Source organism: Leucopleurus acutus, assembly GCF_964270905.1.
Source record: "Leucopleurus acutus genome assembly, chromosome: 18".
NCBI lineage: Eukaryota > Metazoa > Chordata > Mammalia > Artiodactyla > Delphinidae > Leucopleurus > Leucopleurus acutus.
This window is the reverse complement of record NC_139160.1, coordinates 672,777-685,273: the sequence shown is the minus strand read 5'-3', so window position 1 is coordinate 685,273 and position 12,497 is coordinate 672,777. Positions and strand designations below refer to the sequence as shown.

The following is a 12,497-nucleotide window of genomic DNA, read 5'->3' as shown; positions in this document are numbered from 1 at the left end:
ACATAAAAAGAAAATTAAAAATTTAACTAGAACAAAATATTGTACTTTTCATTATACTTTTTCTCTCTGCAAAACAATTCTGTTCATCTCTAATCAGGCTTAGTGGGTCAGAAGTCTTCATCTGATGCCAAGTGTTAACTGCAATGCAGCTATATTAGGGTCAAACAAAACCATGATCTAAGCTAAGTCTCCTTCAAAAACAGTGGTTTGCCCTATTAATTAAATAGAATCCTTACATATAAGTAGAAACTGAAGATGTAAGAAAGGCACGGTGTTTTCTGTTCACAGTGATGACACACCTCCTTGTCATGCAACAGAAGAAATTAAATGAACCTACAAAATATAAGTCCTAATAATCAAACAACTACCCTCCTTCAGAGCTGAGCTGCTATTGTCCCAAGCACTCTGACACTTCTCTTAAAACTGATTTAACACCTTTCTACTACACTTAAAACCTCGTTCAACCAAAATAAAATATTAAAAACTTTAACATTTTTTTAATTAAAAATTTTCATTCAATTTTTGGTTATTAAAGTTAATGATTAGTCAATAGGTAATAATAAAGTCAATCGTATCAAAGGTGAATATTGCCAACCCTGATGTAATTTAGAGAGTGAGGTAAAACCAAAGGAGGAAAGGCCAGAGGAGGTGCAGCTTGGACATTACTAGACAAAAGCAGTATCACTGAAATATAGACAGTCTTACAAAAATACAATTCAGAGGAACTGGTGTTTGCATTTAAAAATTAACTTGATAGTCACAATTAGAAATCAAACAAAAGTAAAAGCAAGCCTTTAAGTGCAACTTGTATTTGATTTTTTTCCTGAACTGTAACAGAACTGTCATAATCAGTTAAATCAAATATCACATGTCACGATGCAAAGTAATCGTACAGTCAGTCCTCCGCATTCGTAGACGCAAGGTCATTTTATAGAAGGGACTTGAGCATCCGTCTTTCCACATGATGTTTAGATTACTTCACGCATCTTCGCACCCAACACCACCTAGTACAATATGATGACATAAGAAGTGCTCAACGTTCCATGGATGGATGAATAATAGATGTCAGGGAAGACGACAATCAGGCCAAAAATAACAAAAAAATGAGTAAACTGCATGGATAAATTTCACAAATGTCACAGGATTTGAGAAAATAAAATAAGAAATTGAAGGTAAAAACATTAGCCAAAAACAACATCAACACCAAAACAAGAAAAAAGAAAAAACCTTCTCAGCATACAATTAATATAAAAGTCATGAGAAAACACAGCTGTTTCCATGCCAGGAATGCGTGTTCTATTCCTAGTGGTTCCTTATTTACTTAAACATCACCCAAAGGAAGCCGAAAGTTTTACTTTTCAAAGTGGAAACCAACTCATTCTTCAAGCTCTGATACGCTCAGAAAAAAAGAAAAGAGAAGAAAAACCAAAAAGAAAAACTTATCAATAGCAAAAGGATACTAACACGGAAAAAATAAGAATAACTGCAAACCTATTAAGTCTGATTATGACTCTTCCAATGTTCAGGACAGTAGAGGAGAAGGCTGTTGTTTTGTTTGGAAGGACAACATGTTTTCCTGGGGCCTAATATAATAATTTAAATTTTATTTATATAGGAAGAGGTATCAAGGAAAACACATCAATAAAACAAAGAAAAATAAAAGAATGTTTAGAATCTGGCACCACAGTACAAATGAGGAACACTAAAAATATCAGGACACCTGCCATTGTATCAGAGTTACAGAGAGAAAAATAAAGCAGCTCCCAGCAGGTAGATGTGAGACCTCCACAGAGCAGCATCTATGAAGAATTCTTTTACAGATATAAATGAGGTCCAATCATCCATTCTAATCTTGCACTAGATTTTTTAACTTATTAGAAATACCCTTCAACTTGACAATGATTTTACTGCCAGAATGGTTAAGTAATTAGTAAGTTTTAAGACGTACCCATAAAAAGTAGACCAGTTGATCTGGGTCAAGTAAGCAAGAAGCTAAGCAACCGGTCCCCAATGAGAAATAGTTTTGTGTGAAACTAAGAAAAACAGAATCATTAACACTGAAAACACGTTAACAGCCACTTTCACAGTTGCCACTACTTCAACAACAAAAAGGCCCATCTAACGGGAGAGTATTAGCAAAAAAGATATATGCTGTCATGCCACGTTTTCTCTGCTTCCTATGTTAACAACGTAATCATATTTAAATTTCATGCACCCTATAAATATGCACTGAGTGATTTAAGGAACAAAATTAAGTGGAACAAATTCACAATTATTATATTCCCCGTTCAGGCACGGGAAGAAATAAATTATAAATTCAGTAAAAAAAAAAAAGTATGAGGTAGATGTGATAGAAACAACATTGGTGAGGTAAAACGAAAAAATAATGGGGAGTTTGCAGCAAATGGGCTCATTTTCAGTCTAGTCATTGAAAAAAGGTGCCTTACATTTTCATGTTAACCAGCTCCACATGAATATCAAAATTAACCATCACAAGATTCTAAAACTTCTCCCTAATTTTTCCTTTTAGATGTAAGTAAAACATCTCATTTACTACATTTTTAACCAAGCAAGTGGACGGCAAGGGTAGGTGCTCAAGAGACAAAGCCTTGATGGACTTGTTACTGCAAATCTAATCTAGGAAGTGTGGCTGCACAGAACTGACTTCCTGGCCACATCCAGATACAACTGAAAACTAACTTAGGTCCATGACATCACACGGAAAAATTATTATCTTTATATTCATTAACATCTAACGGAAACGTAGCTTTCTTTTCATTCTGATTAGAGGTAATAAACCACATTAGTTTTAGCAGAACCCGCTAAAACAAAAATCCCCAACTTTTTATCTTATACTGGCAGGTGGCTCAATATATCATTGATGTCCAACATTACTTCAAAAAACATTATATAAATAAATAAATAAAAAACATTATAGTTAATAACCACTATACCTTATTACTTAATGCATTAATACAGTATATATATATCACATTTCAAAAATTTTTAAATATTTTGATAACTCTATTTGGAATAATTGGTTCTAGTTGTAATCATAGATATTTCATGCATTTAACAGCATGCTGAGAAACCATCTAACCATGTTACCAAGGGAGTCCAAAGCATAAAAATAGTGGAGAACCCTGTGGAGAGGGGGATAGTGATAAAACTTCAACAATGACATGCTATTATACTAATTTTTATACTAAGTGAAGATTAAGAGATAAATTCAAGTAAACCTTACACTTCTTTTATTCACTCAAGTTGACTCTCAGTCAACCGTATAACTCATTATATAGACATTTTATATAGAAAGGACAGACAGGAAAATAGTAGGCAAAGATGTTAAAAGAGCTACTATGATAAATACGCTGATATACTCATGGAGGAAAAATATGAACACAATGAGGCCAGGAATAGAGGACATAAAAAAGACCCAGATGGAACCTCTAGAGATGACAAAGTCCAAGACAAAAAAATACACCACATGGAACTAACAGTTGATTAGAAAAGATTAGTAAAACTAAAGACACATTACAAGGTCTCTAAAATGAAGCCAGAAGGAAAACAAGACTTTAAAAACCTCAGTAAATAATAGAGCCACCGTGACCATGGGACAGGAGCAGGAACTCTAATACACCTGGAATTAGGGTCTCAGAAGAACAGAGGGAGAAACTGAAAAAAACTTGTTTTTAAATAATGGCTTATGATCCTGGACTGGATGCCATACAATTTTTTTTCCTCAATTTGCTATAACAGACATTAATGAACAAAATTTGAATAAGGTCTATAGGCTAATCAGTGGTATTATATCAATATAAAATTCCTTATTTTGATCACTGTACTACAATTATAATTATTCTTAATTGTATACATTTATTATTCAAGTCCTAATTTATTCATATGGCTTAATGGGAACATAGATTTGGAAACATTTTTTGAAAGAAAGGATCTTTCCCCCCCACCTTTCAGGTAGGCACAAGAGAAGGACTCTTATATCCTATATTTAAATGCCCACTGGGGGCTTCCCTAGTGGAACAGTGGTTAAGAATCACCTGCCAATGCAGGGTACACGGGTTCGAGCCCTGGTCCGGGAAGATTCCACATGCTGCAGAGCAACTAAGCCTGTGTGCCACAACTACTGAGCCTGTGCTCTAGAGCCCACGAGCCATAACTACTGAGCCCGTGTGCCACAACTACTGAAACCCGCACACCCTAGAGCCCACACTCTGCAACGAACAGAAGCCACCACAATGAGAAGCCCGTGCACCACAACAAAGAGTAGCCCCCCTTCGCCAAAACTAGAGAAAGCCCGTGCATAGCAACAAAGACCCAACACAGCTAGAAGTAAATAAATAAACAAATAAATTTATTTTTTTTTTAAATGCCCACTGAGGTCAAGGACTGTGCATTAAAAATCTATATCTTAGGGCTTCCCTGGTGGCACAGTTGTTGGGAGTCCGCCTGCCAATGCAGGGTACACGGGTTCGCGCCCCGGTCCGGGAAGATCCCACATGCTGCGGAGCAGCTGGGCCCGTGAGCTATAGCCGTTGAGCCTGCGCGTCCGGAGCCTGTGCTCTGCAACGGGAGAGGCCACAACGGTGAGAGGCCTGCGCACCGCAAAAAAAAAAAAAAAAATCTGTATCTTAAAATAATTTTTTTTTTTTTTTTTTTTGCGGTAGGCTCAGCAGCCATGACTCACGGGCCCAGCCACTCTGCGGCATCTGGGATCCTCCCAGACCGGGGCGCGAACCCGTGTCCCTTGCATCGGCAGGCAGACTCCCAACCACTGCGCCACCTGGGAAGTCCCTTAAAATAATTTTTAATAACATAAATACCTAAAAGCAAATGAGTGCACACAAGAAAACACATGTAAAATTTAGTGAAATGAGAAAGTTCGTCGGTCTTGAGATAAAGTAAGAAAATAATCATCATCTGACATATTTAAAGTTCATAAATGTTAATACACTTCAAAATGTACACGATTTTTCAGACACACAATAAAGGCAGTAGCAGAGCATGTCATGTCGAGGCCTTAACCCCAGCCACACTCCTGCTTACCTCAGGCTGCATTAAGAAAGAGTCCTGCATGTGATCACGAACCTCCTTCAGAAAGCTTGGATGGCTACCTACCTAAAAAAAGATTTTAAAAGGCTTTATAAAAAGATATAAAGAAAGGCCGCTAGATCGAAAGGTCAACAAGCAATCTGTAAAAGTTGAGTCTTAATTACCTGTTTTGTGACTTACAACCTCGTTCCAACTTTTAAAAATGCCTATTTGTCCTACAGTGCCACTGACCAGCTTACAGAATATTATATATAACTTTATAATTATCCTATAGAAAAATAATAGTAACTAGATAAATAAAGAATTAAAAACAGACCCTTAGATTTGACTCACCTCTAAGTAGACCTTGCAAAAAAAAATCACATATTTCTCTTAGATGACAAGGTATTCTAAATGTATTCAGTAAAATCTATTAATAATACATAAAACAGTATCTCGGCAGTTCCCTGGCAGTCCAGTGGTTAGCACTCGAAGCTTTCACTGACGTGTCCCTGGATTCAATCCCTGATCAGGGAACTAAGATCCCACAAGCCTTGCAGTGCAGCCAAAGCAAACAAACAAACAAAAACAAAAGAAAACTGATTTGGAAATTACACAGTTACAGTTTTCATCATCTGCAAATGGGTTGTTTTGGAAACTCTTTTTAAAGCACATATAACAGCTTCCAGCACATAGAAATTTATATCCTTACTCTTTGCAGAAAGCATCCTGTTTTCCTTAAAAGTCAAAATACTATGCAAGAAAATGGAAAATAGTCTCCTAGAGTAATGGAAATAAAAACAAAAATAGGAGCTTCCCTGGAGGCGCAGTGGTTGAGAGTCCACCTGCCGATGCAGGGGACACAGGTTCGTGCCCCGGTCCGGGAGGATCCCACATGCCGCGGAGCGGCTGGGCCCGTGAGCCATGGCCGCTGAGCCTGCGCGTCCGGAGCCTGTGCTCCGCAGCAGGAGAGGCCACAACAGCGAGAGGCCCGTGTACCGCAAAAAAATAAAAAATAAAAAAAATAAAATATGCACACACCACTATATGTAAAGTAGATAACCAACAAAGACCCACTGTACAGCACAGGGAACTACACTCAACAGCTTGTAATAATCTACAGTGGAAGAGAATATAAGAATATATAGATTTATGTGTACGTATAACCAAGTTACTTTGCTGTACACGTGAAACTAACACAACACTGTAAATCAACTATATTTCAATAAAAATTTTTAAAATTTTTAAATAAAATTTTTTTTTCAGAAAATGGAAAATACTGAAAGACAAGTGTTAAGCACTAGACAGTCCCCACTGCCGGGATCTAGATGATTAATCACCTGTATCTGTATACTCCAGACACTAACTGGGCTACAGGGACAGGGATAAACAGTAAGAGTGGACAACTTAGATGTTAGAGACAAAAGGTTGGGGGTGGAAGAATGCGAGAGCAGGGACCAAAAAAAATCACTGTACAGTTTTAGTTCCCAGGCTTTAGAAAAAGAAGACATTCACTAGAGCATCACTGCAGTGCTCTCCAAACATGTCTGATTATGTCCCTTTATCAGTAACAACATACACACAGATTCCCTCTTATTTACTTAAAATTATGAACATATAGTATGAGAAATATAAAAACTATGACCACTAAAAAAAAGATGAAACACTACTTTGAAATAAGCTTTATTTACTGATATTATGAAGAATACTTTCTGTATCCTCTGGAGGAGAATCATCCTGGTGCCAGTGGGGCTGCAGGGAGCGCAGTAGCAGGCCCTCCTGGAGCCCAGAGGGGAGGGAGCCAGAGCCACAGAAGGAGACAGTCAAAAGATGCTCACACTGAAAGCACAGATACCTAGGATTATGAGCCAAAGGTTTTAAAGCAGCCATGATAAAAATGCTTCAACAAGGGGAAAAAAACACAACAATTAAAAAATAGAAATTCTCATCAAAGAAATAGAAGGTCCGAATGGAAACTGCATGACTGAAAACAGGGGCAAAAGTCCTATGCAGAAAAATTCCAAGTAACTATATACTCCACCTTAAAGGAGAGTGACTTTCTTCCAAACATTAAACAAGGAACGGGGGGGGGGGGGGGGGGGGGGGGGGGCGGGGGGGGCGGCGGGGGGCGGCGGGGGCTTTCCGGTGGAGAATCCTGACACCACTTGAGCGAGGTGATCTACATCAACACCAACAGTCATAAGTCATGTTGAGACATGTACCCTTGTTATGTGATGAAAACTGCAAAAGGCCAACACCTCTGTCATCTCCCTCCTAAACCCAGAGCCCGGTCTGCCTACAGATGAAAGCAGAGGGGCCTCTTGCAATACACTTGACTCCTAAAAACTGTCAAGCTCGTCAAAGTCTGAGAAAATGTCACAGCCAAGAGGAGCCTAAGGTGACACAACTGCTGAATGTGACGTGGCATCCTGGATGGGATCCTGGAACAGGAAATGAACATTATTCTTAATTTTTTCGTAAACTATGGACTTTACATACTAATAATATTTCAATATGAGCTCACTAATTGTAACAAATTATCATACCAATTTAAGGTGTCAATACAGAGGGAAACGGTGCGGGGAGGGGCTATCCCATGAGAACTCTGTATTATCTGATCAATGTTTCTGTAATACTGAAACTGTTCTAAACAAAATTAAGTATTAGTAAAATAAATAACCACCACCAAAAATCCCAATGGATGGGACCAAGAGCAGAATGGAAAAGACAGAGGACAAGACCACGGAAGGGGAAAAGAGAAACTATCCAGTCTGAATATCAGAAATAACACAGCCTTGGAGGTAAAAATAAAGAAGAATAGAGCCTCAGGGACCTGCAGGACTGTAACTACAGTAATATAATAACTAATTATTAGAGTCCCGGAGGGAGAGGAAAAGAGGGCAGGGCTGAACGAGTGCTCAAAAGTCTGAAAACACTGCAAATTAGGCAAAAGACTAATTTCAGGGAGAAGAAGCTGAAAGAACCCTAGAATGGATAAACCACAAGAATCCCCACAATACACCACAAATCTCTAAAAAAATTTTAACATCAAACAAAATAAACTTTAAGTCAAAAAACTAATACAAGAAACAAAACAAAACCATACTGGAAAAAGGGTAAATTCATCAAGAAGATATAACAACTATAAACTTTTTCACCAAATATCAGAGACCCAAAATATATTAAGTAAACATTGACAGAAGTGAAGGGAAAAACAGGCAATTCTACTGTAACAGCTGTAGAACTCAATACATACACCCATTTCAATAATGGACAGACCAGCCACACGGGATTTTGGCACTTACGTACAGGATCTGAATAACACTACAAGCCGCTATGTTCTCCCCAAGTGCACATGAAACATTCTCCAGGAAAAGTCCCAATAAATGTATAAAGATTGAAATCGCAGAGTATCTTTTCCAATCATAACAGAATGAAATAAAAAATGAATAACAAAAACAAAACTAGAAAATTTACAAATACAGGGATATAAAAACTACACACTCTTAACCAATGGGTCAAAGAAGAAATCACAAGGGAAATTTTTCAATACTTAACAGATGAGAGTCAAGGCAAAACCAAAATATACCAAAAGTGACAGGATGCAGTGCAAACAGTACTCAGAGGAAAAATTATGATTGCAAATACCTATTTTTGAAAAGAAGATCGATAACATAACTTACACCTTAAAGAAACAGAAAAAGAGAGAAAGCTAAACCCAAGCCAGCAGAAGAAAGGAAATAATAGAGTGCAGAGAAATAACGAGTATGAAAATATAATCACTGAAACAAAAAGCTGGCCAATGAAGAGATCAAAAAAGTCAACAAACTTTAGTTATACTAAGAAAAAAGACGCAAAGAACAAAACAGAGAAACGAAAGTAGGGACAATACTACAAATATTCCCTAAGAAAGGACTGTGAGAAAATGCTATGAATAATTATACACCAACAACTGGATAACCTAGATGAAACAGAAATCCCTTAAAAAATGCAAACCAGGGGCTTCCCTGGTGGCACAGTGGTTGGGGGTCCGCCTGCCAAATGCAGGTGGCTCAGGTTCAAGCCCTGGTCTGGGAGGATCCCACATGCCACAGAGCGGCTGGGCCCCTGCGCCACAGCTACTGAAGCCCATGCACCTGGAGCCCGTGCTCCGCAATGGGAGAGGCCACTGCAGTGAGAAGCCCGCGCGCCGCAACGGGGACCCAACGCAGCCAAAGGTAAAAAAAGAAATTAAATGAATAAATAAATACCTGGAGTGGTTTGCACTTTAAAAAAAAAAAAAAAAAATGCAAAACACCAAAACTGACTCAGGAAGAAACAGAAAATATCAACAGACCTGTAAGAAGTAAAGAGACTGAATCAGTCATCAAAAGCGTTGCAGCAAAGTAAAGCCAGGATCAAGTGACTTCACTGAGACATTCCGCCAAACATTCAAAGAGGAGCTAACACAGATTCTTCTCAAACTCTCCCCAGGTCAGAACACGGTGGACACCTCCCACTCCTATTCCATTAGGCCACCATTGCTCTGAATCCAAAGACAGACAGACATTACAGATAAATATCTCTTACAAATATACATACAAAAATCTAAAGGAAAATATCAGTAAGGCAAATTCAGCAGCATATTAAAAATATTACACACCATAACCGAGTGGGGTTTATCCCAGTCATGCAAATGTAAAATAATCAATGTAATTACCACATGAATAGAATGAAGGTAAAAACCACATGATAATCTCAAATGATGAAGAAAAAGTTTAACAAACGTCAACACCCTTTTATGATAAAAGACAATCAACAAACTAGGAATAGAAAACCATCTCAACGTAACAAATGCCATATATGAACAACCCATAGCTAACAGCATACTCAAAGGAGAAAAGACACAAATCTTTCCCTCTAAGGTCAGGAACAAGAAAAGGATGCCTACTTTTGCCACTTCTATTCAACATGATAGTGAAAGTTCTAGCCAGAACAAGTTAGAAAAAGAAATAAAAGGCATCTAAATTGGAAAGGAAGAAGTAAAACTATCACTACTGGAGATGAACTGACTCTATATAAAGAAAACCCAGGGACTTCCCTGGTGGCACAGTGGTTAAGAATCCGCCTGCCAATGCAGTGGGACACGGGGTAGAGCCCTGGTCCGGGAAGATCCCACATGCCAAGGTGCAACTCAGCCTGTGTGCCACAACTACTGAGCCTGCGTCTAGAGCCTGAGAGCCACAACTACTGAGCCCACGTGCCATAACTACTGAAGCCTACGCACCTAGAGCCTGAGCTCTGCAACAAGAGAAGCCAGTGCAATGAGAAGCCTGCACACCACAATGAAGAGTAGCCCCCGCTCGCCACAACTAGAGAAAGCCCGCACGCAGCAACGAAAACCCAACGCAGCCAAAAATAAAAACATTTATAAAAAAAGGAAAAAAAGGAAAACCCCAAGGGGTCAACAATAAAGCTACTAGAGCTAATAAAGACCTAAGTAAATGAGAAAACATCCCATGTTCATACATAGGAAGCTTTGACATTGCAGAAATGTCAGTACTACCCAAAGCGATCTACAGAATCAATGCAATCACTATCAAAATTATAAAAGCTTTTTCTGCAGAAATGGAAAAGTCATACAAAACTAGAATGGGGTTAGAGTATCCAAACAGAAGAACAAAGTTGGAGGACTCATTTCCTGATTTCAAAACTTCCTACAAAGATGGTTATCAGAAATAAACCTACTCATCTATGGCCAATTAATATTTGACAAATATCACAAGACCAATTAACAGGGACTTCCCTGGTGGCCCAGTGGTTAAGACTCCAAGCCTCTACTGCAAAGGGCGCGGGTTCGATTCCTGGTCGGGGAACTAAGATCCCACATGCCACATGGCACAGCCAAAAAACTAAATAAATAAATGAAAAAGTAAAAAAATTAAAAACAACAACAAAAAAAAACACACAAGTCCAATAACAGATGGTGCTGGGACAACTGGATTTCCACACACAAGAGAACGAAGTTGGATGCCTGCCTCACATCATCAACAAAATTAATTCAAAATGGACCAAAGACCTAAATATGTGTTAAAACCATAAACTCTTAGAAGAAAGCATAGGGATAAACGACCTTGACCTTTGATTTGGTAATTCTTAGATATGGTGCCAAAAACACAATCAACAAAAGAAAAGGAGGCAAACTGGCCTTCATTAAAATTAAAAAGTTTTCTGCAAATGACATTATCAAGAAAGTAAAATGAGGGACTCCCCTGGTGGTCCAGCAGTTAAGACTCTGTGCTCCCAATGCAGGGGGCCTGGGTTTGATCCCTGGTCAGGGAACTAGATGTCGCATGCCGCAACCAAGAGCCCACATGCCACAACTAAAGACCTGACACAGCCAAATAAATAAACAAACATTTAAAAAAACTATATATGACTTCTATAGGAAGTCATACAAATGGCCAAAAAGCACATGAAAACATACTCAACATCATTAGTCATTAGGGAAATGCAAGTCAAAACCACAAAGATATACCACTCCACTCCTACTGTGATGTCTATGATAAAAAAATTAATGGAAAGTAACAAGTGCTGGCAAAGGTGGACAGCAAATGGAACCCTCATGTATCGCTGGTAGGAATTTAAACTGATACAGTTGTTGTGGAAAACAGTTTAACCATTCTTCAAAAAGCTAAACATAGAATTACCCTATGACCCAACAATTCCACTCCTAGGTATACACCCACAAGAACTTTAAAACAGACCTCAAACTGATACTTATATGCTAATGTTCATTGCAGTATGATTCACAATAGTCAAAAGATGGAAACAACCCAAATGTCCATCATCAAATAAATGAATAAGCAAAATGTATATGCATACAATGAATATTATTCAGCCATAAAAAACAATGCTACAACATGGCTGAAACTCAAAACATTATGTTAAGCAAATAAACCAGACAAAAAGGACAGATATTGTATGACTCCACTTATATGAAATACCTAGAATCAGCAAATTCATCAACAGAAAGTAGATGAGAGATTACCAGGGTCAGGGGTGAAGGGGAAGATGAGGCGTTATTGGCTTCATTGTCACAGAGTTTCTGTTTGGGTCACGAAAAAGTTCTGGAAATAGAGGTAATGACTGCACAAATTATGACTGTAATTAATTCCACTCAATTGTATAGTTAAAAATGGTTAAAGTTAGGAATATTATATTATATACACTTCACAATTTTTTTTTTAACATGAGTAGTTTTCACCCTTTTTAATGCTTTGGAATGGTTTAAATAACACTAAGGTTGCCTAGTTCAAATCTGATGGAATTTCCCTGTAAAACCATCTGAGCCTATTTCATTTTGTGGGGTAGTTCTTTGATAACTATCTCTATTTCTTCTATGGAAATTTCTCTGCCTTATTCTATCTGTTCTGGAGTCAATTTAGGGAAATCATATTTTGATAGAAAAT

At 38.1% G+C, this 12,497-nt stretch overlaps 1 protein-coding gene across 6 annotated transcripts in view; it reads right to left on the bottom strand.

The window, feature by feature from the left end:
* ZMYM2 (zinc finger MYM-type containing 2) overlaps positions 1–12,497 on the bottom strand; it is a 90,093-nt gene that overhangs the window by 39,922 nt on the left and 37,674 nt on the right. For 5 of the 6 annotated variants that reach the window (XM_082859530.1, XM_082859535.1, XM_082859534.1 and 2 more), the window contains one exon: positions 5,062–5,133. The exons of the other annotated variant lie outside the window; for it this stretch is intronic. In XM_082859530.1, coding sequence (XP_082715656.1) covers positions 5,062–5,133 — 72 coding nt within the window. The remainder of the gene's footprint in view (positions 1–5,061; positions 5,134–12,497) is intronic. 6 annotated transcript variants of the gene reach the window in all.